The sequence below is a fragment of the Pangasianodon hypophthalmus genome, chromosome 1 (genome assembly GCF_027358585.1).
Source record: "Pangasianodon hypophthalmus isolate fPanHyp1 chromosome 1, fPanHyp1.pri, whole genome shotgun sequence".
Lineage (NCBI taxonomy): Eukaryota > Metazoa > Chordata > Actinopteri > Siluriformes > Pangasiidae > Pangasianodon > Pangasianodon hypophthalmus.
The window spans coordinates 21,692,132-21,720,050 of record NC_069710.1 but is presented as its reverse complement, the minus strand read 5'-3'; the positions used below and the strand labels follow the sequence as shown (position 1 = coordinate 21,720,050).

The 27,919-nt window shown below is 39.3% G+C and overlaps 1 protein-coding gene across 5 annotated transcripts in view; it reads right to left on the bottom strand.

The window, feature by feature from the left end:
• Nucleotides 1-3,945: 3,945 nt before the first annotated feature.
• The window catches only part of hdac9b (histone deacetylase 9b), a 38,437-nt gene continuing 14,463 nt past the window's right edge, over nucleotides 3,946-27,919 (bottom strand). The window contains exons 1-11 of one of the 5 annotated variants that reach the window (XM_026940037.3): nucleotides 25,599-26,183; nucleotides 17,644-17,885; nucleotides 17,322-17,472; nucleotides 16,747-16,870; nucleotides 16,316-16,437; nucleotides 11,217-11,348; nucleotides 10,601-10,716; nucleotides 9,006-9,128; nucleotides 7,817-7,988; nucleotides 6,965-7,182; nucleotides 3,946-5,479 (exon numbers count right to left, since the gene is read on the bottom strand). In XM_026940037.3, coding sequence (XP_026795838.1) covers nucleotides 5,135-5,479; nucleotides 6,965-7,182; nucleotides 7,817-7,988; nucleotides 9,006-9,128; nucleotides 10,601-10,716; nucleotides 11,217-11,348; nucleotides 16,316-16,437; nucleotides 16,747-16,870; nucleotides 17,322-17,472; nucleotides 17,644-17,885; nucleotides 25,599-25,710 — 1,857 coding nt within the window. In that variant the 5' untranslated portion in view covers nucleotides 25,711-26,183 and the 3' untranslated portion in view covers nucleotides 3,946-5,134. Of the gene's footprint in view, nucleotides 5,480-6,964; nucleotides 7,183-7,816; nucleotides 7,989-9,005; nucleotides 9,129-10,600; nucleotides 10,717-11,216; nucleotides 11,349-16,315; nucleotides 16,438-16,746; nucleotides 16,871-17,321; nucleotides 17,473-17,643; nucleotides 17,886-18,088; nucleotides 21,829-25,473; nucleotides 26,184-27,919 lie in introns of those variants that run through there. The other 4 variants (XM_053232764.1, XM_053232763.1, XM_026940036.3 and 1 more) reach the window with 4 other exon arrangements.

The following is a 27,919-nucleotide window of genomic DNA, read 5'->3' as shown; positions in this document are numbered from 1 at the left end:
GTGTTTCTTTTCTGTTAGATGTTTTCATATTCTGTCAATTTCTGGAGGAGAAATGGCTATGACATCACCCCGGCTGTTTTCCTATCACTCAGAATGAAATATAGTGCATTGGAAAGCCTTTAGTATTAATGTCATTTTATCATTTTACCATTAAAAACACCAGAATGTGGTTCACACAAAAAACACAATTATGGATGAAGCCAGCATGGACTGATTTTTCAGTCTCATCAGAGTACAACCCCACACTGCTCCACGTATCATACACATTGCCAATGACATAGAGAGGATTGAATTGGAAGCAGGATGGAGCCATGGCTCCAGCGTGGAGCAGAAATCACAGGCTTACGAGCCCTCTGGGTGCAGTTTTAGCCTGGCAGTGCGTTCAGGCAACACTTTAAAAACAAGTCTCATCCAACTGTTTGAGAGCTCCATAGCCACGGAGATGCTTTATGAGAGCTGGAGCACACACATACTCGGACTGGGGAGGCAGGCACATAAAAAGTGCCTGGCCTCAGAAATCAAAGACCTGTAATCCTGAAGATGCCTGCCTTTCAGTCACTTTACTTTCTCTCTCACTCTTTCAGTAATATGATTTGTCTCAGACTGTTCGTCCTTCTCTTGCCTCCTCTATTGCTCCTCCTCTGTCTCCCTCTCACTTCCATTCTTTTTTTCTGTCACTCTGTTTTTAAAGTCCCTTTTTCAAACACTCACTATTTCTACATTTTTAAGTACTGTAGCATGGTCAGTTCCTCCCATAGGAGTCTTCATCCCTGGTCTGCTGCTCTTCCTCAGTATCACCTATCAGGCCAGGCCATCTGATTGTGAGACAAAGCAGGGCTTCTCGGCCTTTGAAAGTGGCAGGGCGGCTCTCTGCGTTACTCCCCTTTCTCATTAAACTTGAAAAGAGAGATCAATCCTACTAAGACCGAGATTACAGGTTTGATGGCACTGACCAGCTATACACGCAAAGCCTGTGTGTGACTAGAAGAGGCTTAGGGCCTTGTTTTTTTCTTCCTTGCTGCTTATGAGAAAGCTAGACTTCTTCTGGTGTTTTATAGTTCCAAGCCGGTTGCTCATAACACACTTACATCTACTGACAGGCTTCTTGAGTACACAGCATGAAACTTCCCGAAACCACAAACGGCCTTACATAATGGGTAGTGATAACCCAGTGAAAGCCTACACGTCCTCATCAAGCAGTTACCACTCCTTTATACTGCAGCTAAGATATATTATAGAGCTTGTGAGAAATCTGATGACAGTGTTTGCTCCATTGATGTAATGCCTGTGAGCCGTCAGCTAAGCAAAGCATGGTTTATTGCCAGTCAGTCAACCTCAGCCAGCATGGAACAGGCTGAACAACTGGACGGCATGGTTTGTACATTTGGTGTGACAGTTTGCAGAAATAATGTCGACAACAAACCCCGATGGTTCTGGGCAGGGGGATGGCTCCAGAATAAATGAGGCCGATCCAGAGAGGAACTGTCACAGTACACTCAATTTTCTCTTTATTCTGGCTTTGGGGTGGTCTTTTTAATAATAGTCACATTAAGAAATAAACAGTGTTTCCTTCAATTGCTGCCAGCAGCATCTTGACAGTCATGTCCTCCACATAGAGATTAGTCATAGCAAATGGAAAGAAAAGAGAAAGAGCGCAACGTGTTTTGCTGTTTCACTGGCATGTCAGCATACGTCCTGAAGTGCTGACAAAGTTTTGACGGGATGCTGAGTTCTGCTGTCAGGACATACTGCTTCTTCTGTTTACAGCTGTAGATTGCAAATTAAAAGTATACTTATTTCACTTTTTTAGTTGCTTGTTTGTTGCCTCCAAAGATGTTGAAGATGGATTGTTTACTGGGCTATTCAAAACATATTTATGTGTACATTTCTTTTCTTCTTGTTGATTGAGTTGTATCAAGTGTGAGTGGCTCAAACGAATAGTGTTCGCCCTCTCATCTGGAGATCACACGTTCAAATCCCACAGTGGCCAGGAGCCAAGGGTCAAAACTGGCTAACCTCTTAGGGTAGGAGGGGTGGCATACTCTCTCCCACCCAATCAATCAGAGCAACTCTAGCCAAGCTTTGGCATCTCTGAGCTCATGTATGCAGAAGAGGGTAGAGAGCGCTTTCTTCTAAGTGTGTTAAGCTGAGCAACTGTTCAGTTGGCTGGCCTCACATGTCTCAGAGGAAGCATGCGTTAACTGTTGTATGTTGAGGAGAGCTGCATGGTGGGTGGAAATTTGGCATCTGACCAATTTGGGGCGACAGTGGTGGAAATTCATGCTTGGAACCAGGTTACTGAACAGGTGTTTCACTGCATCATTGCAGTGATGGCTACATACTATCTACACTGTCTGACCTTGCGTTAAAAAATGAAAATAAGTTTTACTTTTTTTTTTCAGCAAATAAATATTGTGTTGGTCCTAGTCAGATGTGAAACTGAACTACTCTAACCACAGGTGTTCCGTGTACTCAGCCTAAAAGCACACTCATGACATAGTCCTTATCCAGTTACTATTTTCAAATTTAGCAAAATCTGAAAGAAAGTACTAGGGCAGAGGGTTTGAATTATATTTGTTTTGCATGGATGTAGTTGTGTAAGACAGAGATATAGTTTTGCAAGAGCATTGTATGGTGACAAATGTATTGTACATTTATACAGAATGAAAATGCACTTTGGAAAATGTTTCAAATGCAGCATATAGTTTTGTTGTTGTTGTTGTTATTTTAAAAGCACTACATTTTCCATGTGCATTCAGTTTCACCACACCATCATCTGTAGGTTGGTTGGGATTGACCAGGTCCTGACTAAGCCTACCTTGGATAATTGCTTAAAGTTTGCCTGGTCTCTTTAGCCCAGGTTGTATATCAATTCCTTGAAGCTCACTTTATCTTAAGTTCTCTTTTAGAGCCTGGGTGCCCCTCAAGTTCACTTCAAAGCCCTGCTCAGAAAGCTTGCAAAGCCAAGCTTTAAAGACCTGCATATCTCCTCACAGACTGAATGAGTGTGGGAAAGAATGTCAGGAACAACAGTCTTCATACCTTTGTACCTTATACCCTCAATGATTCTGGAGCAGGAGCTTCCAACGCCAAATTTTTAATATTTTTTTTGGGGTGGGTGGGATGGGTGAGGGGTGTTCCCTGATATTACAAGTTTGAGTCAAATAATCAGCTCAAGTAGCAGTCTGTTTAAGAAACTTGTTTCAGGACACTGTGAAAGTTAACCATATGACTAAAATTAACCCCTGCCAGAGAGCTGATATGTGTATTCAATTTTGGTTGGAAATTCATTGATATTGACTGGAGATGGCTAAAAGTGAACAGAGGGATAGAAGAGAGAAATAACTGGTGGCAGAACCTGGCATCAAAGTAACTCATTCTTAAAACTGCCCAGATTATATTTCTAACAAAATTTCCATTCAAATTCAACAACAGCAAAAATTGGTTTAGCAGAGGCACTCCTTTCTCAGTTATCAACATCTAATGGAGCAAGTCTGCTTGGTTGAATGCTTTTAACACAAAAGGAGTAAATTCTGTCACATTTTTTGTAGTGATTTGATTCTTTAGAACTAAATCACTGACTTGTATGGGAAAGATGCTCCATGCTTCAAGTAATGTCCAAAAGATTCACAAATTTATTCACTATGTAAACAGAAACCTCACTCAGAATTGAATGAAATGAGTATTATATAAAATGGGCAGACATTTCAGTACTAGTTCTAAAGTGGTAGAAAAAAACAAATATAAAATACTACATGATTTTAGAAAACACAAGAACAGACTGAATACTAATTCAGCAGTCCTTTTTAAAACTAGGTAAAAAAAAAAAAAACATTACAGTTTTGTCAAAATATTGCAGTTTAAAAACATTGCAGTTTTGTCAAAATGTTAGTCACAGGATACTAAGATTTATGCAGTGCCTAGTGAAAAGAAACACTTAGCCTATTATAGATCACAGGATGGAAACATACTTTATTTTTAAAAAGACAGTAACAAAGCGAGATGGTGATCCATCCAAACAGCTACGAAGTGAAGAAGAGCCTACTGTTACTGGACAGAGGAACAGGAGAACAGGACACAGGCAGACATGTCCAGAATGCTTTACTTTTAAAGACGTTATGGTGAGTCACATATAATGAACAGGTTTTCCTTTATGTGGCAGCATTGTGGCACAGGATCTCACACACATATTACTCTCACTAATGCTTTTACAATGACAGGGCTAAACAGGACAAATGATGGAAAGTTACAAGAAAGATGGTAGGTATGGAAATATGAGAGTTATGTTTATCTGGCCACTTTGAGAGGAGAAATAATCAGCAATAAGGAATCACAAAGAGGGAAAGGACATCAAAATCTTAATGTGGGAGGTGAACACATTACCCCAGTCTAAAGAGGAAATTATTGATTTTAAATAGGGACTCACTCCACTGTTTCCCTACTTGTTTTGTAATTTGCCCCGATAGTAAATCAGGGCTCATGACTGGCCTCTTGGACTTTGCTGAACGCTGAACTCGTCCTCTCCCAACATTCTTGTGCTCATGAATCACTCCGGTTCCTGGCTTCCACCAGGCATTTCCTGCTCAGCCCTCTCTCACTGTGAGTGAGCCGCCAAGCCGAGCACTACACTGGGCCCAGAGCACAACTTTGATACAGACCCCTGGGAGAACCCAGGACACAGAGCGCTGTTCTAAAGCTCTATTACACAATAACAGGGAGGATACTGATGCTATAGCTGTGCTCCTGTTGGAGTTTACACTGGAAACAGTAAAAGAATAAAATCATCCGAAATGAAAGCTATGCAAAGTTCAAAGTGTCCGAAAAAAGTCAGTGATTATTCTACATGAGCTCTAGCACAGTTCTTTTCCAGTGGGTGGATCGAAAGTAGAAAGGGCAAGTAATTACAATTCAAAAGTCTTCTTACAAACAGAGATGCTTCTTCGGCTTTAAAAGATATACCAATCTAGATTTTTCTTCTTCTTCAAATTATATACAGAACATTAGAGCATACAATACAGAGATCACATCACAAGGTCACAAGGTCACAAATGTCTACAGTCCAGAAGGGCTTACTGTGGCATAACCTGGCATGAGTTGTGTGTGTGTGTGTGTGTGTGTTTGCTCATGCCTAAGATCAGTTCATAGCCTGTATCACCAGCCTTCCTTCGACCTGGTGAAGGTAAGCACTCTTCTTCTCTGCTAGGCTCTCTTTGGCATGTGTTTCATCATCACTGTCAGCAGGCTCCTGTTTGATTCTAATAACCCTAGCGTGAGCATCCGCCTCTTCACTGAGCAAACTGGGACTGTGGATGCTGCTGTTGCTGCTCCTGCGGCTGGGGCTGCACTTGCGGATGACTCCAGAAGAGGGCGAGCTGTCCTCTTGCATGGTGTGATCATGCACATCCTCTCCCTCTTCCTCCTCTGACTCGTGCAGGTGCCCGTTCGGCTGCCTCAGCTGTTCGATCGACTTGGAAAACAGCTGCAGTTGAGAAATAGCAAATGATTTCTGTCAGCCAGATTGGAACATTGACTAGCATTTTAACATTATTGATCATGTTTCTTGATAGCTTTGTAAAATGAGTGGCTCACTTTCAGTAGGAATTTTATTTACTGTAACTAATGTAATGAAGATGCTCAGAAGCAGACACAAGAATGTGTCTGGAAAAGGGGTAAACTGGGTTTACTTCTTATCCTAATACCGGCTCAGGTAAAAATAGCATGTGGGTCAAGGCATTAGTAAAATGCTTTTTATACCTCTCTCTAAAGCCCATAAGCTCATGTAAAAATTCCATCATGGCTCATTCTAGTACGCGTAAACATTTCCACTGTGGAGTGTCTCCCATCATAATGTAGAGTACGTTGATGGTGAATTAGGGTAAGCTAAATCCTAATTACATAAAGTTTCTAAGTTTATCTTGTATTTTAATACAAGATATTTAAATTCATATTTAAATTGAGATAACTCACAGAAGGACTGCCTGAATGAACTTTCAATTTCAATTTCTGTTATTTCCTGGACATTTTTAAATAAAATAACTAAATTCAGAGTGTACCTATGTGAGATCCAGTAACATATGTTTATGAATAAATCTTTGTTTTCTAACTTCAGCATACAACAGAAATCAGTCCGACTACAAATCAACATCCATGCCTTAGAGTACACAGAGACTTTGCAAACCAGATGAATCATTAAAGCAGTTTTTTTTTTATTTATTTCATCCTTTCAACTGAGGCCATAACAATAAAACCTCAGAGAGCAAAACAAGAGCTCTGTGATCTTTGTTTCTGAGAATTGCACTTGTAGCCTTGAATTTCCCATCGTCCTTTCAGCACTAATAGTGCAGATCAATCTATGGGCTCCACATACAATGGGGCCTTTCAGTATGCTAGCCTTGCATGCTCAGCAGAATAATTGCACTCAAACGGATGGCCAGGGTCAGCGCTGCTAGTGCACAGAAATACAAACATTTCCTCAAGGGAACAAAAGTATGTATTCTCTCTACTTACGTGCTCATTTGAACTAATGCGTGTTATGGAGTATGTTTGCATGTCAGCACCACAGACGCCCCGAAGCTATGCTAACAACAGATACAGACTAGCATTTGAGCAATGAGAGGGTTCTTGTAAATGTAATAGTATGTTTTACTGTTTGAGCAAAATGTCCACCTTTCCACACTCACCAAAATAAACGTAACAAACTATGCATTTCCTTGCTATCTTTTTTCTGGGAAGCTGCATGTGGTTCACTTTTAAATAGCTTTTAGATTAAAGCTTTAAAGATATATCAGTGGCCTTTAAGGTCCAATTACATGCTTTACATTTTTTTACAAGGTGAAAGATATATACAAAAGATGTACCTTTGATGGTACTACCCCAGAAACCAATAAAAAAAGAGTTTATTTCTGATAGTGCATAACACTGCTAAAATAATTATTTGGGTCTACATTTAGCGACGTGGCTGTACCTTATTGATGTGGACCTGTTGTTGATACTGTTTCTGCTTCTCGAGGAAGTGTTGGTGCTGCTGCTGGATGACAAGCTGGGCTAGTATGCTCTGGGGCAGTGGTGCAGACTGCGTACGGTTCAGGGGCCGGTGACGCGGCAATCTGGGCCGCACACTGCCTGAGGAACGCTCCGTCATGGCCAGAGGAGAGGGAGGGTGCACAGATCCCGCACTTTGGCCTATAGGAAAGAAAACAGTAGCATTTACCACAGGAAAATGGCACTAATTCCATTCAATATCATCCTCAAAATCTATGTTCTAACTTGCTATTAATGATTCATATACTGTTTAAAAGGTTTTGAGTCATCTGGCAGAACTGGAGTGAAATCTTTAATGCAATTACTATATTGCTATAACTTTACTTCTCGTTGAGATGCATGCAAAAGGGAAATATGTTTCAGCTCAGGAGACAAAATATAGTACAAAATGTCAAACTTTCACCATGTGAAGGGTTTTCCCAGGATGCCACACATATACACTGTGCCCTCACGGTATTTCTCTATGAATTAAAGCTGCAAAGAAGTATTAGGATTTAAAATTTTGTCATGTTTGTCATGTTGTAAAGAAGTACATTTTCCTGTTGTATTAAGGTACAGTAACTTCTTAAACTCTCAGCTAATTGTGTAGCTGTTTAACTTAAAGAATATTATGCAAAAACTACTATGAAATATTTAGTAACTACAGTGAAACTTATAGGAAAGTGAATGAAGTTATGAGAGTGAGGAAGGTAAGTCTGGACCCATCAACCAGTCCTGGGAGTTTAAGGGGTTAGTGTTCCTGACAGTATGGACAGGACCACACTGAGGTTCTCACCAGTGGAGAAGATCTTCTGTTGGCGGAGCTGCTCCTTCTGCAGGAGGTGCTGTAGGAGTGCTTGCTGGCTGCTGCTCACTTTACTCTCCATGCTGACTGGTAGAGGCACAGGGCCCAGGAGCTGAGGGGGCAAACCCTGCCTGACAGGCAGCACTCCACTGCCCTCGCCAGCCTGAGGGGGAAACACACAGATTACATCAGACAGCCCCTCTGCCATTCGTGGTTAAACCAAATTGAACATCGCAACCACAGCAGAATTTTGTGCTTACTTACTACACACTATGATTTTTTTTTTCTTTTGCAATGAATAAACTGCTTGTTTTTTCGCTGCACTGCAGAAAAACCCTCTTCTCCCATTTGTTTGGTTAGATGGACTTAACCTTACACTTTTCCCAGGAATGATCACACAGGCATGCAAAGTGAGGTTAAAGACTGAACATTATCTAGAGCTGCACTTGATTATTCTGGCTTGGTCTCTTTAAACAGGAGTAATGGATGAGGTGACTGAGGAAGACTAGAGTGCAACTGACACCAGACACTTAAGCACAATATTTATCTAAGGCCTATAAAATCCCCCAAGGTCAGGGGTCAGTACCCTAAGGCTACACATATCATCCAGACAGCCACTGATGGCTAGTCTTTCAACAGGCACCACAATACACAGTTGAGCAGGGGCCCTAAATGACATTTCCCTTCATTTATCAGCCTAAACATTCACCTTACATTCAGAACATACATTCTCCAGCACACACAGAGTAGAATGTTAATCGTATGTGGGTAGAAATGAACTGTTCAACTGTGTCTCAGGGGAGGAATGCTACAAAAGGATACAAAAGCAAAAGTTCATGTAGTAAGATGATAGATATGATGCAACTTTTTACAGCAGGAATCAAAACACAATGGTGGTGTTTTACCCTGAAAATATAATAGATGTCTGTGATACATTTAGGCTACTAATTATTATTATTATTATTAATATTATTATTATTATTGTTGTTGTTGTTGAAAGATGCACTGACACTTTTGGAAATGGTATTAATACACATGGGTTGTCATATAGTCACTGGATAAAAAGGAAATGTGCAGCTAAACATTTACACATTTGTAAAAGCCTGTTTGTTTGAATTCCCTGAAATTAAACAACTGAATGGATGTAAAGAAAGTTAAAGCTAGTGCTCATTTAACTCACACTGATGGGGGAGGAGGCAGCGGAGAGGCCCAGCGTGATGTTAGGCAGAGACGGTGATGTGTAGAGACTCAATACGGACACTGAACCTTCAGAGCCAAGCAACTTCGGCTGTGAGGGCCAACGCTGACAGAAAGAAAGACAGATATTGAAGGAAACACCAAGCTATTTTGGAATCCCATTATGGACCATTGGAAAGAGCAATAGCAGCAGCAAAATAATCTTTAATGTACTAAGACGAATGACAGATTTGTTCCTGCCTCAGTGGAGCTGGATAAGTCCAAATGAAACCAGCAAACATCTGACAGTACCTATAATATCGAACTCTGAAGACAGAATGATGTATTGATATTTCTGAGGTATGGAGGAACCATGTCTGATGTTAGAGAAATGTTCTCCATTGGCCCTGGGTCATTCTTGCTGCACACAGCAGGATAGTCCAGCAGCATGTGGTCATGGAGCAGCCCTGTTTATTCTTCCAATCCCCCTGCATATTCACTGACCTGTATGTGGATATCCGGCCTTTATATGACCCAGGGGAGCAGTTTCTTCTGAAAGGGGATACCCAATGTAACAGATCACAAACACGGCTCGCTTTTGCACCTAGCCTGCTGTCTGCGGGTAGTCCCCAACCCACCGGTCTGATCCGTGAAGCTCTCGGCCTATGTCAATACAATAGCTGCACAACGTGTTTGTGTTGTTAGCATGTCATTGGCTACCAGCAGCTGGCGGATCAATTAAGCTCAACCTCCCGCCTCCTCCGCCCTGGATCATGGTGTAATAGGCATTCCTAGGCAGCCGTTGTACTGGAGGTCCATGGGAGTGTAAACAGTACAGTTAAAGAATAACACAGCTGCTAAGCTGATGCTGCACAGAGACTTGTCGTTTCTGCCACATGCCCCAGAATGCACTGCTTTGTGAGGAAGGTCTAGTGGGACCCAAAAGCACTGAGCCATGAAGCCATCAGGAAGTGACTCAGAGGACCTTCCAGAACTGATGAACTTCAACAAACAAAAACACTTCCGTGCTTATACTTACGGGCAAAAGACAGTCCAAACACACAGCAATGGTTAAAGTAAGAGAATGAGAGAGTAATATACTGTGTATGCTATGTGCATACTGTGTATTCCTGCAAGTCCATGAAGGTGGACTATTGGAAATATTTACATCACACTATTTAGAGGGCTTTTTGCCTTGGACTGGGAATTTCTAACAGTCCATCAGCTGATATTGTAGCTTCTTTTCAGGGTAGTAAGCAGCAGGCAAATGGAAGGCTGTGTCAGAGCCAGTAAAAGGGTCTGTGCTTTAGAGCATAGGCTTGTAGGAGGAAGTCAGCTGATTTTTTTATTGACTGTGTAGGGAGACATTTTCACTGAACTGTGACAGAAGCCTGCAAAGCCTACTCTGTTTTGATAGCTGCACAAGAGTAATATAGGGTCAGCGAGATGTATGTAGAAATTCGATTTTCTCTTTTTCAGAATACTTAATGCATATTTTACAACAAAGAAGTTTTAGGAAAGCTACTAACTGAAACTTCTTTGACCTATCTTCGTCCTTTTTATTGGAGGATGATTTGATGAAATTTTAAGGGGCTGTACCTCAGAGTGAGTGGTAGATGGTAGAGGAGATGGTCCATTTTCAGCCCCTGGAAAACTTGATGCTCTATTTGGAGAGCTGGGGCCTGAACCAGTGGAGCTACTACTGGCCGATGACTCTATAGATGATGAGAAAGTAGACATAAAAACAAAAATGTTGATAGTACATACTTATGTTTTAATGCTATTTTGCAGTAAATCAAATGTTTTTGGATTTAATGTTGATTTTATGTTATTTTTTATTAGCAATTATTCATTCTCTATTGCAAATCAGTGATGCTTCTTGAATAGATTTCACAATTTCAGCCTGAGTATTATGCCATTCTTTATATTTCTCAAGTACTGTGATAGCCAAAACCACAGGCAGATAAGCTTGAATGAACAACAGCATAGCTAATATTAACTCACAACAGTTGTTATTAGCACAATGACAAACTTGTGGCACGTAAAAACCAATAGAACCTGTGGTGTCTAATCTATCACTAGCCCAAGCAGCTGTTACATAATGAGATCGCTCAACAGCAGTCTTGGAGTGCTGCTGTGATTACTGGACTGAAGACAAACCAGCCAGAAAGCGCTCAAGCTAATTGGTAGCTAAATAGTGAGATGTATCTCCTACCCATTAGTTCCAGGGCTCGTTTTTTGAAGGGTGTCATGATGGTTCCTTCTTTTCTCCTCAGGAGAGGGCTGCTCCTCCTCTCTGCAACCTTCTGCTTCAACCTAGAGCGCACCTTCAGATTTGGCTCTGAGGCTGTGAAAACACAAAACACAACCATTTACACTTTAATTAGACATACATAGTTTAATAATAGGAAAAACAACTTTTAAAAGTATATAATGTACAGTATATCACACACCCAATAATGTCTTTCAGTGTTATTTCTAGAAAAGAGCAATATTCTTATGTGTTTGCAGCTGTGCATTATTGTAACCAAGACGAGGTAGATCAAAAATGTACGGAGAAAAGAATCTGTGAGTTGCATCAAAGGTGTTAGAAACCTCACAGCGCAGGCACTTCTCACAGGCTGCTCTGGGAGATTAAATGAGACAGGTTTGGAACTTACTTCCAATCATCTGGAGTAAATTAGATAGAGCAACATGAAGTGGAAAGGTCTGCTCCCTGACTTGACCAAAACCCAATACAGTAGTAGCACTTAATATAAAACAAAAACAAAGGCAGTATTTGGGGTAACATTCACACCATGCTCACATTCCTGTCCGTAAATCCTAAAGTCTCAAGATCTACATGCGTATTTTATTCACACCACATTCACCTAACATGAGGTTTATGTAACAAGATATGAAAAAAGAGTCCATTTTCCGTAACTGTCCTGTGCGTGAGATTATATGAGTAATACAGCATGAGTAATATGTTACTGTATAGTAAGTAAGCTCCTCCAGAGAACTGTGTCATAAGGCTGGGGAGCAGTATGGGGTGAGTCAGCGGAAAGTCATTCTCACCCACATGCACTGTAGTGTTACAGAGTAGTGAACTCCCCCGTACAGTCAGCAGCAAAAACACAGAGCCAAATTTGCACTTTTTTACTGTAGGCAAATCCTTCTCTTAGTCCCTTTTAGAATCTTGTAAGACAGGATGCTAAATAAGTCCAGATTAGTGTGGGCACCTGTTGCCATATTTGTACTAAATATATACTGCCTTTTTAGAACTATTTTTAATAAATGAACGTATTCTTCGTTGGTTTATGATAACAAGTTCTGTGCAAGGGTCTCAGAGTCTGAGATTTTTTTTTCTTTTAGCCTGTAAGGAGTCTCTCCTTCCTCTCCCCTTCTCTATTTTTAATTTAATTTAGCTTTTCTTTTTTTAAATGCTACCTTATCCATTTATTCTTTTACTTTGAACTGCTTTTTGTACGAAAGATGCTATATTACTGATTATTATTATTATTATTATTATGATTATTAATAATCATAATAATAATAATAATAATAATTAACTGCACATAATTTAAATTCATTTAAAAAGTGTCCCTAATCATTTGATAGGCAGCATAATCAATGATTATAGCTATAGCTCAGAATCTGCCAATTCAGTGTTACAATATTGAGCCTCTATTTTGGTGTAAAAATTCAAAAATTTATTCAGTGACGTAAATTATATATATATATATATATATATATATATATATATATATATATATATATATATATATATATATGATGAGAGCTGTCTAGCATTGCAGTTCGAGCATATCTACATATGTCGCTTTTTGTTAAAAATGCAGACTGAGAGTGTTTTTTTACATATAGGTAATCTGACACCTTGAAATTATGAGGTTTATATATATATATATATATATATATATATATATATATATATATATATATATATATATATATATAAACCTCATAATTTCAAGGTGTCAGATTATATATATATATATATATATATATATATATATATACATATATATATATATATATATAAACCTCATAATTTCAAGGTGTCAGATTATATATATATATATATATATATATATATATATACATATATATATATATATATATATATATATATATATATATATATATATATAAACCTCATAATTTCAAGGTGTCAGATTACCTATATGTAAAAAAACACTCTCAGTCTGCATTTTTAACAAGAAGCGACATATGTAGATATGCTCGAACTGCAATGCTAGACAGCTCTCATCATATGCTGTAGCAGCAGCATCAGCAGGTTGTGCCATCCAGTAGGGCAGTAATGGGATGTAAATCCTGAGCCTGAAGTGATCCACAGGGAGCTTTTGCCTATCCTCCTACTACCCCACGCTGCTCTTATTGCTGTCTATTTTTACCTAACATCACAAGCCGTCACCACGGGAACAGCTTCCCATCACCACAGAGATGGGGGCTTAGTTGTTGAGGTCACAGCAGGAGGCCGGGACTGTGATGCAAGAGGAAAATGCTTTACACAGTCTCAGTGACAGACACAACACCTGTGTGACTTTACCCAGAGTTGACACATCGCCTGGAGCCAAAGGCCAAGACAAACAGGAATATATGTATGAGGCAGGAGTTTAACAGGCCCATAAATCAATCACATTATTGCATTTGAAAGCACTGCCTGAGGGTATGCTGCACACACAGAGTGCCAAATTTATTATATTATCTCCACTCAACATGCAAGTTCCCTTTTCAAAGTGTGTTGGTTTGCTGTTAAAGTTTGAGTACATGCTGGCAGGTGGGCAGATTCTTACAACACGAACCTGATTTTAGAGCAAAACATTGCTCTATCATTATTATTCAGATTATACATATTGTGTGGGTTTGAGAACGTTTTACTTTGTGTACTCATTCTCCTGCTAGAACTGCCATCTTCTGCTTCACATTCTCCTATTACTAATCCCAACTACATAATTTTCATTAGGCAAAGAAAACAAACCCGTCCTCACCCAAGGGCTGTGAACCCTCTGATGCAACAGCTGTACTTTTATGAGCCATATTACTCCACCACTGCTACTCTGTTACTCTAAGTTTTTCCAGTTAGCATAACACACATTATGTCCCTCTGCATCCACAGAGGAATACTACAGCAACACAATAGGGAATAGTCTAGTGCAAAGCTCAGAAAATATCCACTGTTTCAGATGTACCAAGTCAAATCCTTTTCATCTCAGCTGCACCTGCTCCAAATCTTTGGTAATTGGGTCAAGACTAGAGAGGGTATTTCTTCTCTTTTCACTAAGCCAGGCTATTTCTGCGCACAACAGTGTCAGTGCTCCAAAACAGCATTACTGTAGTCCAGACACAGTAGGCGAAAAGTTGTAAAAATGCTGGCAATCTTCTTTTCCTTTTGTCAGTTGTAAGAACAAGGGAATCACTATGACATCAGTGTCTATTTATTATTGTTGTTTAACATTAGCATGATTTATTTAATTATTTGTTTGTTTGTTTGTTTACTTATTTATTGATTGATTGACACACAGGAAGAAAAAGAGACTAATAATATAGCCCTGTGTACAACTAATAGATCTAGTAAATTGGGTTAGCTCACAGGAAAGTACTAGAACCCTTCACTAAAAACAAGAGTAAATGTAATCCAGAAACTCAAAAACCAGTCCTTTTTGTTTCATATTAGTGTTCTTTCTAAAACACTAGTAAGTGTACTATATGTTAAGATATTAATAGTGGTAAGATTTGGCTTTTTTAAAACAACTTTACAAATTTTTCTGTTGATTCAAATAAAATATAATACATTTCTTAAAATATTTTTCAACTAAAATAAATGGGAAAATAAATGGGAAAATAGAGGTACTGTCTCATTTTTTGACACTGAAACCACTGGGGGTGGAAACATTTACACATAGCTGTATTTCTGAGACAGACATAGAACCAGTTACAACCTTGTTTCATGTCCCTAACATTTCCTAAATTCGGATTTAAGTGAGACATACAGGAAGAGATTTCAGTTGAACCACAGTAATGACTTCGCCTTGTGATGTATAACACTGATATTCACCAAAGGAGCAGTGGTAGATGTAAAGGGTAGGACTGTGCACTGGTACATTTGTACTGAACAGCAGTCACATTTGTCTGAAACAGATTCTGAAATTCAATTTTTTTCAGTTTTTCTGAATGTGGGATAAACATATTGAATGCCAACATATAAATATATTGAAGGGATAAACAGATTGAAAACAATAAACACCCTTCTTTCTTTTTGTGTTTATGACATAATTATCTCAGATTAGTTTCAATAACCTGCGCAACTTGGGATTATACCTCCATTGCCTGATCTCAAAATTGTGTACAAAAAGCTAGTCCATGTGGGAAAGTAATTTAACCAGTATAATTGTTTACCATCATAATTCAAATGGACACAAGGGGAAAGGAATGTAATGTCAGTTTGGTGACCTCATGGCACTGCTATGAACTGTTCGTCTTGGCGAGAGCTTACGACTGACCAAAACCAAGAGGGAGCCATAAGTCATGTTAATGCTGACTTCCCATGAGGCTTACTCCAAGGCTGGGTCAACAAACCTGAGCTGAATTCTGTGAAATGTTGGGGATTTTCTAAATAACTGAAGGCTTTCATACCTCAGGAGAAATTAAATACCTTTATTCTTTCTGTGAAGCAGTTATGTGATGTTACTGCTTATGGGCGGTAAGCAGGAAAACTGAACTCGGAGGAATTTAATTACTAAAGTAATGCACATACAGACCTCTGTGTCACGCCTCCTGGGTTCCAGGATAAAGGAGTAAAATATCCTTTCTACAATGTCTCAAGACTGAGCATTGATGTCAGTACATAGAGTTTAGAAATGAACTGGACTGCAATTTCAGAGGAAACTTAATAGAGAGGTCACATTAGAGCTTATCGTTCATTTTTTGGGGATGAAAGTAAAACCAAGGTTTAGAATGAAAAAGTAGCAAACCTAATATAGCAGAATTTCACTGGGATTCACATCAGAATGATTACTTTGTGATCCAATCTTCCAAAGAAAATGTTTCTGGGACAATATGTACTCACTGGTGAATTAGGTAAGTAATATATACTAGCATTCATATGCTGAAAATGTTTAGCTGTGGCAACTTGAGCTAGTGCCTTGGATAAAAGCATCTCTTAAAGGAATAAATTTAAATACTATATGTAACCTCATGCAACTATACTATATGTAACCTATCAACTAAATCTTGTCTAATTATGATTGTGAAGCATACACTATGCACATTTCAAACACTGTTTGGCCCTACCAGTCTTCCTCAGAGGGAAATCATCCCTGCAGTCCGGTAGGGAGGGCAAAGGGAACTTGTATGACGGTGACACTCCTCCCAGAGGAGGTGAACTCTGCTCCAGAGAGGTGTGATGGGAGGCCCTGAACAGAAAGGAGACACAAACTGAACTGTTTAACTAACCTTACAGGCATAAATCATTCTAATGTCCCACTGTGCCAAATTTCACATTAGAGTTAGACTATTTAGCCCTTAATATTAACACGATCCAAGACTCCATATTCTTTTTTGTAAATATAACATTATTTCGCTATTATCAACATGACATTCATAATACAATTTTTATGTGCATAAAATCAATAATAAAGATATCAATAATACATTAAAATAATAGACCACAATGAAATCATGGTGTTCCCCTGGATATTAGAAGTCAGGTTTTCTTTACTTACGTGAACCACAGTTTGGAGTTCTGTGTGAATGTATGGCAGGATCCATTGGATGCTGTGTCCTTTGTGGATTTACTCAACAAAAACTCCTGTAGTTTCTGCTTAACTTCTGTGCTGGCCACTGCACCTGTCACACCAAAGGATAGCACTGTATGATCCTGTGGCTTATACGCTCTGTTATTACGGTCTGGACATGCACTGATTTAGTAAAGCCATTTTTAGCAGGGAAAAAAGAAACTGCCATCACCTAAACAGGAAAACTCTTATTTGCTAATTATTTAATTGATTTTGGCTATTTAGCTATACATATACATAAATATACATATACATACATGTAAAATGACGTACATATAAATGACATGTCTTTCTAACCATTTAGATCTCAAATTTGTCATGCTGTCTTAAAACTCACATTATACAAATGAATAAACATCTCCCCCTACTGGAAAATGAAGATAGAGCACCAACAGAGAGATGATTAGGCTTTGGTGTTGTCTGAGTTAGAAAAAAGAGTCTTAACCTGTTCACTGCTAATTGACATGCTAGTGTAGTGTAATGAGAAGCAGTTGAACTCTTACTCTCTCGTGCCCGCTCTTTGCTCCTGAGGATTAGGACCTGCTGCTGGCGCCGATGTCTCTCCAGTTCCCTTTCCTGGTTTTGCTGCTCCAACTTTTTTTCCTTCTCCAGCTGCTCCTGCCGCTGCTTCATCACTTGCAGCTCCTGCTGCAGCTGAGAAATACACCAGTTATTAGTTACACACCTAATTTCTACAGGTTTTCTGTGTAACCAAAAGTATTTACAGCGAGATATGAAGAGATATGTCATAAGCCACAGGTTATTTCTAGGGCATATTTTTGGCTGGACAGGTCAACATCAGCATTCTCAGGGTCTTGTCCTTACCTTGAGGTGCTCCTGCAGCTGGACCTGGTGCTGGCGAATCAGGTTCTCATGCTGCTTCTGGAACTCGTTTATAAGGAGCTGTTTCTGGATCTGCTGCTGCTTCTGAATGAGGAGCAACTCCTGCTGCAGCTGCCGCTCCCACACATTGGGGTCTGAGCCCAGGGCTGGCATCCTCACTTCTGTCCGCAGATCTAGTGGAGACGCAGGCTCCAGAGCCAATGGTACTTCAGGCTTAATGTCCACTGAGAATATGGCACAGGAGAGATGAGGACAGTTAGAAGACTGTTATCTAAAATATTGCAGTTCAACATGCATCCTACATTTGTAAAGAAGGGAGGGTGGAATGGATACGCATAAATCTGGTTTTAAAACAATGGCAAGTGAAAAAAAGCTACTCCATATAAAGCACAAATGCACTAATGCCTGTACAGCACCAGTTCCTTACTATGAGCCGAAAGATGTACAGCTCAGGGTGTCTTCAAGCATCAGCCATCCCACTGACCCCTTTTGGCTCCGACACAAGACATAGTGTTATAACCTCGTTTGTCAGTTGGATGGCCTGTTTGTGTGTGCCTTGCCATTATTCCCCAGTCATAATCCCTCCTCCAAGCGTTCACCATTACGGAAAGATTGCTCCTATATTCTTCAACCTGTGGCTCATTACAAATAATAAGCTGGATACAAAGCAAGAGGGCATCCCTCAGGTCCCTGAAGCTCTATAAATAGCTGGCAAGGCAGTGGAAATCAATAGCAAGCTTGGATGACACACTCAGAAAGGATGAGGCAAACAAGCATCATAACCAACTGCGGCTGCGCGCCTCCTCTGCGGGGGAATAAGCAATTACCGAGATATGGGTCTTACAAAAAGAGCCCTAGAGCAAACAAAACCCTGGCTGCATAGCAAACTTGGACTGGGGCGTGTGCAAGACAGAAGAATACAAATAATGTCACACTCTCCTAGCTGTTTTTCATAGTTACCTGTAGTGCATCAACCCATAAAGTATAATTTTTTTGTGTAGCTCTATTATTTTAGACAGTACAGATGGTAGTTTCACAAACTCCAAACAAACAGGAGTCCCATATGGATGTTAAGTTGGCATCTAAACACGCTCGTGTGCATATATACAGTTTGGTCTTTATGCCAGTAAATGTCCCTTTTATCTACCCGCATCTGCATTCATTTGAAATGTCAAATGCAAAGCTGAAATCTAAAAGAATGACTCACTGATAACATTTTGAGTTTCACAACTGAAACTATGTAACCTTTGGTGAACTAGTTAGAGTTAATGGCTTATAATGCAAAGAATCAATAAGCAAGACACCAAAAACATTGTGCAATGAAGTAATGTGCATAAAACACTTAGATTTGAAAAACATTCCAGTACCATCTGAAATGTCAGATCTTTTAAATGCTTCCTTTAAATGTGCAGTGTCCAGTATGGATATTAAAAGACACACAAGACAGACACAAACACTGTCATCTGCTGTCGTCACTGAAAAATTGAGATTCTACAGTAGCCTATGTATAAGCCAGACTATTTGCAACACTCCAGTTTTTCCATGCGAGTTGTTAAGGTGAGACACTTGCAGTGACGCAAGCAGCAGCTCACTCATTATTGGCAAACTATTTCAGCACCCTGTTTTGTTGTTCAGAATGCCGCAGTCAAAAATGTCTGCATGCGGCAGTGACGAGTCAGGTATAAATAGCAACATAAAAGCAAGTGGTGCAAGCTAGGGCTATGACAAACCCACACACCCTATCCACCACCCTAAACCAGGCTGCTATGGCAACATGGACAACATAACGGCGACTACTCTTCCTGAAGATATTGAGCGGCACTGTGTGTCGTCTCCTCCTGGGGGTCGGTGTTATATTGATAAGACTCAAAACACAGGCACATGCAATCATTAAAACTGCATCCCCCCACACACTGCATACTCTCACTGCACAAATGCACACACAGGCTATGTGCTTGTTTTGGTTCTCATAGCATAAAAGTCTTTGAAAGGCCCTTTTCTTGGTGTTAAGCACTTAAATCATAGTTTCCTTCAGGAAACATGCCCTCCTTGAAGGGTCAAGAGCCCCGTTTAGTTCAGAAGGAAACAGTGCTCTGGTCCTGTAGGTATGATAGGGGAATGCTCGAGGCTGATCTGTGACAGCACTTTATAAACAGGCTCTTTAGTAGTACGGCCCTGCTGTGTCTTTTCATCCCTCCTGTATGTAACCAATGAGCAGCAGCTCTGAGTCACAGGCATCTGGCTCACTGCCCCTGCGGAGCTAAAAATAGCCACAGTTACCTGCTGTTTCCTGTTGCGTGCAGCTGTAATATCTCATTTATCTCCCGTCTCTCTGCATCTCCCCCCACCCCTGCTGCTGTCATTAAAAGATATGCACCTTCATTTAGTCATACCTGTATGCCTTCCTGCTCAACTAGTGGCATTAGTTGATAAAGTTTTTTTTTTATTTTCTAACTCATTACCACAAGCCCTCTGCCTCGTACCGTACCTGGACTGTGCCATTACAGAACAGATGAGTATGATGTGGAAGTCTGGCATCTATATTATGTAGATGCATTATGTCTGGAAACCATGCTGATGAGGTCATACTTTTAAAATAGAACGAGCTACTGATGTCATTGCCAGGTCTGCTTTTAAAAGAACACAAAAACAAGAATTTAGGTGTGCTATTCTGAGACCATCAAGCATGTAGAATACGGTAATGAACAGAATACATTACAAGCACAATGTTCTGCACAAGGCATATCCACGGGCAGTCACAGGGATCAGATAAAGCTCAGTGGATTAGGGTTCTACATTCAAATTCCAGCCAGAACATTGGGAACATTGTTTAAATTTAGCTGTTTTTGTGCCCTTGAGAAAGGCTCTAAACTCCATAATGCCGCAAACTACTGTTGTATTCCCACTACACTTTCCTTATCCAAGACCTTGAAAAAGTCAATCTGATTACTGGTTCTCCTATTATAATATAAAGATAAACACAAGCCTATGACAGTATGTCCTCTATTACAGCAGTGCTTTTTATATCGCCTGGTTTTGACACCCTCAGAAGGTGACGTATGTTTATCTTTTTTCAGCGGCGTGCGCATACACACACACTTTATTTTTTTGGCCTTAAGCCATTAGGGTGATGATTCCCTATGCAACAAATCTTAGAAGAGCTGTTGATGCAAATTGATGCTGGGAAAAAACCAAACAGAATTAGCAAGCAAGTAGGTTAAATATAACTGCTTTTCTGAGCACACCCTTAATATAGATAATGTGTGAAAGACTATCACACTTGCGAGGCCACCTAGCTATTTTAACTCAGGCAAAAATTAGAGTCCCCTGCTGAATTTATGTAATGCACTAGGCAGCCAATTTCTTCCTTACAACCCAATGTGTGAGTGTAATGTAACCTTCTGAGTTACTATTAGTTTGTTTGTATTGACTGATTTTTACTACTCACTATTTCAGATGCTTGGTTGACTAAAAAGGGTCACACCGAGGTAGCACTGTCAACTGGTAAACACTAGATTTATGAAAGGCAGCTTAAAATTTGTCTTTGGCACCAAGGACTGACATGCATCCCACACCGTGCCAAACCCTACTTCTCCCTAGTGGCTGCTAGGAAGGGTAGGGTGACTGCTGTAACCATGAGTCACTGGTCAGGGCTTTAATTGCACGCTGATCTGTCTCAAATTACTGTTGAGTACACTGATAAAAGGCTTGGGGCTCTGGTAAATCCAGACACACATTAGTAAGCCTCCCACACACCGCTAAATGAAAGCATGCTAATTTGTTGTGAGAGATTAACATATGCACTTCCAAGTCTTTTCAATTCTACATAAATGTGACACTCACCTGATTGTGTATGCTGAGGGAATGCAAGTCTAAAACAGACCATAACTGAAGCCTAATGTATCTGTAATTGATTTTGATCATATGGTGCACAGAATTCAGCCACCATGTTTTAGACAATGTGCTGTGGCTCTGCCCTGATGGGTTGACTGGCAGGCTGAAGGCCGTGAAATGTGCTGCATTTTCAAATCCATTTCGTCACAGATTCAGTGCAGCTTAGAATTTTGAATGTTTCTAATAGTAATGTAATTTTAAATGCTGTATTAAAGAGGGGGGGGCAAGTCAGGTAAGTGATATTTATCCTTTTTTTTCACCATTATTGCATCATGTTAAATATATTTATGCAGTTCAAGGAATTATTTTTAATTTGTCAGTGATTTTTTTGTTTAAATAAAGCTATTCATAAAGGTCCAAGTCTGTGTGCAAATTAAATGTCAATACTAGAATGGCAAATGGTAAGTGCAAATATGATTATTGAATTTTATATTGAATTCTTTTTGTGCCAAGCATATGAGTGGAAGATTCAAATACAGCAATACATCACCATTTAATATACTACAGTCTTTAGCTGTGTTGAATTTTGCCTGTAACTTTCCAGTGAAACTAAAATACTGCTACTGAACTAATATGTTGTATCCATTACAATAAAAATGAAAGATTAATTATATAAAGGTTGGAAACACTATGACACCATCTCACAAATTGCTATTCCATAATGTCTCCTTCAGAAAACAACTCTCTATGCATCTGTACACTCTTAGGGGAAAAAAAGGTTTTTTCAAGCTGTTCTTTGAATAGTTAAGGGTTCTTACCTTTCTAGGATTTGACTTGGAATCCTCTCTAAAACTCTCTATTGTAGAACATTTATGAGTTCACCCCAAGAGATAACAAAATAATCTTCTACATTTCTAGATTTGATCTTTTTTCTAGTAGTGTATGTGGAAAAGATTGCTCAGTAACGAATTACTCAGCGGTTTCCACTAGGTCAATCAAGTCTTGTATTATTTTTTCCATCCTCCAGTATGATCAAACCCTCCAAAACAGACAAAGCATACTCCAACAGCGTATACATCTTTAGAAACAGCACACAGTCGCATACCTAATCAAAATGCAATCTAAATCTACAGACCCAAGCCTCATTTAAGTGTGATGCTTCCCTCATATACGATGCAGGGCTGAAAAGTATTTTCTGCCTGTCTGAGATGGAAGCTGGAACACTTATTAAAGATGGCAATATGCTGTGCGATGAGCAGGTTTAAAACAGCATCACCACTACAATTTCAGCAGAGGCTTATATAGTAGCACTATTCTGAGATCAAAATATTTAGCATAATAGAGGAAAACACAAAATGTGAGGTTTAAAGTGCAAAATAATTGCTAAATGGTAGGCATTTGTGTATTCTGTTTACACACATACACTTGAGCTGGGCTGGTGACAAATTTAGGACCTATAACTTCAAAGTGAAAAAAGAAGGCTAAAGCCACACAAATAATTTTTGCTAGGATATAAGCACTAATGTTACATTTCCCATTAGTGGAACACAGATCAACTATTAATACCAAGGTACTGTTATGATGTCTGATTTAGAAAGAATCAAGGTTTTTGTCTTTACTGTCTATAAAAAGCTTTCCATTATAGTCATAGGATAATAATGAACCTTAGTAATTCAGAAGAAAACAAGTCACACCAGTTAAGCTGTCATTGACACCAGAAGGTAATGCGCAGGTATCACCAATCTATCAGCAGTGATGTGTGAACATCATGTGTCAAAGAACATCCAGTGCCATACATCTAATGTGAAGCCTGGAGAAGGGGGAGTGAAACAGACCGGTCCTGTCATCTCAAACAGCTCACAGGTACTTCAAGATGAAAGTGATATGTCATTATCAGTGGTCTGGGGAGAACAGAAAGTAATTTAACCAAAACAAAAACATGTCAAAACCAGCCTTTAGAGATGACATTGTTGTGATAAATTAAGAGGCCCTGCTTGCTTTTCTTTTTTTTGAGAACCCACTCTTGCCCAACATCAAATTACAGGAAGTCATAAATATAATAAGCTTCATTAGTAATTATCCTCTGACTATAATGGAGGGCTGTCAGAGCCATGTTTTTATTTTCTTCTCTTTGATGCAGCTGAGTGTCTTCAACTTATAGAGAGTGTTTTCATTAGAATATTAATTAGAGTGGTTTTGCTCCACATCCAACCGCGTGAGATTCACATAAGCTGAGTGGGAGAGATGGGTTCAAAATAAAGAATGACTGATTTTATTTTTTCAATCCAACACTGCATCCCAACTGACTATGCTTAAAAAGTGTTGCTATTTAAAGCTTTAGAAGGCTCAGAAAAGACTTTTTTTATGTGTGACCACTGAGTTTCTTTGTAATTTTACCTTATGCAGAGATCAGGCTGTTGCTTTCAGTATGACAGCATAATTACTACTAAAAATATTGAGCGGATGGACTGCTAGAAAGATAAAATGACCATCTTGGTGTATGTTTTAAGAGAATGAATGAAATGGCAGAGGGGAAACTGTCAAAATTCAGAGTCTCATGTCATTCTCAAGCAAAAAACACAAGATAGAAGGACACAAGGAAATAAATACAAGCACCTTTCTTGACAGCAACACATTCACATACCATATGAGAGCAAATGACAAGAAAAAAAAAAAAAAAAAAAAAACACTATTAATATATGTTCCAGTGTATGGTTATATTAGGAGCGGTTTGAGATGGAATGATAACAGATTGAAGTAGTGCCTAATCTTAGCACCCTAATGCCAGAAGTTGAAAATAACATGTCTAAGAATAGCTGACCCACAGACTAAGCAACAGCCTGCTGCATGCAAGAGCCTGTTAAACCACATACACATACAGTACACATGTATCACACTATACATGCTTCCTATCCAAAGCTTTTACTTAGCCTAAGCTAATGCTGAATTAGGCTACCTGAAGGATTTAAGGTTAATATCCTCAGGCTTTTTTGTGACCTATGTCTCATTTTAGAGTTCAGCCTTACTGCCCTAAATCATTTAGCTCTGTCCTACAACAGGATTCTTGGAGCCTCATTAAGGATGACAATTTGTTTCTCTGGCAAAAAAGTATTTGAAACTAGAGCCTAGTTTGTTGTTTTAGCCTAAATGTCTAATGTGCTACGTAACATAAACATTGCGATGCTCTGAAATGACTCAGGCTGCCGTGAAGTTGCACTTGACCTCCTGAATTAATTAAATAGATCGATAGATAGAGAAATAAATAAATAAACATACTGCAGGGTTATATTATGAATTTCCCAGAATTTTTTGTAATAACTTCAAATATTTTTTATGTATATACTTTTCTTTATATTTAATATTTTTCTATATTTTCTTATTTTATTTTGGAACAGTTGTATAAAGCATTTCACTGCAAGTCGTACTGTGTATGGTTATGCATGTGACAAATAAAATTTGAATTTGAATTTGAATTTGAACACGCTAGCAGCCCTCAAAATAGTAATAGGTTTGAGCCAACAACTGTATGTGAACTAACAACAAACCATAAATAACAAAAATAGAGAAATAAATAATGTTTAGAGTTTATCCAATAAAGCGATGAAAAACTTCATGCCATGATGTCTGCAAAAAGGCCCAGCTTGAAAATAGACCTGTATATTGTCTTTGACAAATATCAGAAGTTACAGGCTTTTCATGTCGACTGTATTTCTGTCAACCAGTTTCCTGTCTCTGCTTCAGCGCTCCTGTAAAAGCTGTAGTTCTTAATACAACTTACTGTTTACCACACTGCATGCCATTACAGTTCAGTGCTATTACTAGACAAGACTGCATGCCTCAGTTATTCTATTTATAACAAATCAGGGTTATATCTTAAATAGAGAGCCTATTTCCAGATACGAGTCAGACTCAGGACAGCTCCACGAGCAACACAGACACACAGTGCACATGTCATTAAGCACATGACAGGGGCAGTACCTGTTAATCCAGCAACTAGTCAGACTGCCCTGCTGTTGTTGACACAAGTTTAAAGAGCTCCACTAACAGGAAGTGCAGAAGTAGAGAGTGCACGCATTTCAGAGAGAGAGAAAATCAAGAGTCACCTGAGTTGTTAACGTTGTGCATGTCACTGTCGTGGGGTTCCTGAGGCAGCCGGAGTTTGCCAAAGCTGTCGCTGGAGAAGTAGGAGTCACCCTCGTAAATGGTCTGTAGCATACTCCAGTCAGCGGCACATTGCCTGCCCTACTCTTCCTGTCACACTAGCAGCCCTTCCTTGTCCTCTCTCTCTCTCTCTCTCTCTCTCTCTCAGGAGACCACAAGCACTCGCTTCTTCCTCCTCCTCACTGGTGACACTATGAGAGAAAGACAACTCCTCCCTCGATAACAAGAACAGTTCCTCCCCTGCTATCTTCTTCACTCCTTTTCACTTCTCCTCCACACGTCAGGGAATCAGCAGGGGGGCTACACCATCTCCTGCTGGAGCTCCTCAGAAAAGGGTTTATCCGTTTACTTTTTAGTGGTCTTCCCCTGTCCCTTTGTCAGCTTTTCCCTGCAAAATGGCTGAACACAGACAACTGTGGAGTTGTGTGTCAAGCAGTCATAGCTGTGTTCTGATTTTCATTTCTCTCTCTACTCCTCTCTTCCTGCTCTAAAGCTCTGTCTGGTTCAGAGCAGCTTACTGTGGAAAGGAGGAGGTTCATTTGCATGTGAATCAACAGTGGCATGGCCCACAGGTGACAGAAATAGAACAATGGCCAGCCCTGGCTATAAATAGATCAGGCGAGGCTCAGGGATTGGAGCGGCATTGATGCGTTTAAAAATACCACACCAAACACAGCTGTGGCCCCTCGTTCTCTGCCAGAAGGCATGTCTCTCTCCCTTTCACTCTCATATTCTATCACTCTCCTTTTTTCCATTTTCTTACCTCTCTTTACTTCCCTCTGGCCTCCTTAAAAAGACACACAACCCGCTTTCTTGAGAGATAAATATAATTTGTCTGCATTTTGCTTGACATTATGCAGCTGTGCTGTGACATTTTCATGGATTATGTGCAGAAACTCAGACCATATTGAGGGCAAAATATTTAGCATTGCAGAGAAAAATATTTTTGCAATTATTTTTGGCAAATTATGAACAATCCTTAAATTATTCTGTATATCTATTGTTTAAAATAATAATACAGCAGAAAAAATTATCTAATAATTGCCTAAAATCTAAAATAGGCTACAGAATGTCCAAAATAGTGATCTAAAAGTTCTGCAGAATTACATTTAAAAAGCCATGTAAAGCAATAATAGAGATTCTCCAGTCTTAATGCTCTTAACATAGTGTCGATCATTAAAACACTCAGATAAACTACATGCCAGCCTGGCCTTGTTGTTTGGTATGTTTGTTAACCCCTTAAACTACAAAGACCCATCAAGTCCAGACATACATTTCTCACTTTCAAAACTACGTATTGTCCCATTTGTTTTATTGTGTATTCATTGTGTAACTGAATATTATGAAGCAAGCTTTAAAACTGAATAATAAGTGTAAAATGTGTAAAAGAGTGTGACAATGGTATAAGCATGCGGCCTACATGAGGTCAGTGTTGCTGTTCAGAAGGGAGTCCCCATTTGGAGAAATATGTCTAAGAAGTCTGTTAAAAACAGCAAGATGGGCGTGGGGTCAAACTTTATTTAAACATCACTACCTTATACATCTAGGACCATGGTAAATAACAGACTTCTTAAACTGACCTCATGTAGACCTCATGCTTATACAACTGTCACACACATTTTACACTCCCAACTTATTATTCAGTTTCTTATTATTCAGTTTTATTCAGACAAATAGCCAAAATGTAGTGTTCTTGTAAAATTTACTATATAAATATAAAATTTGTGACAGTCATAACACATTCATTAATTAGTATTAGGTACAGCCCCCGAGACAACTCTGCAACCTTTTTCCATGCAAATCCACTGGACCTTTGAAATAAAGCTTCATGAAGGAGAAGTTTAAATGTAACTGAACACAAGGAGAACACCTCAGAAACGTGTATTTATTTAGTTTAGTTTAGTCAAACTAGAACTAGAATATAGGATCATACCATAATTAGAGAAGAATTTATGAGAGATGAGCATCTCCCAGCAGTCCTAAAAAAGATACAGGAAGCCGGATGTTAGCGCTGTAAGTTTAGCATTTTTTAGTCCTATTTTGGTACAAACAGCTCTGTCACATACCCAGCGATTGGGGTTAGAGGGGAATGATGCTATGTTTTTGTGTTGTTTCAGCTGGACAGTTTATGCTCTCTTCATTTTGCTACCCTAAAGAACACAAGGATACACTTGTCATATGTTGACAAATGAAGTTTCCTTCGGAACTAGTATTCCTATTTGTGCATTTCCTTGCTGAGTACAAATAGCAAAGTTGTTACCTT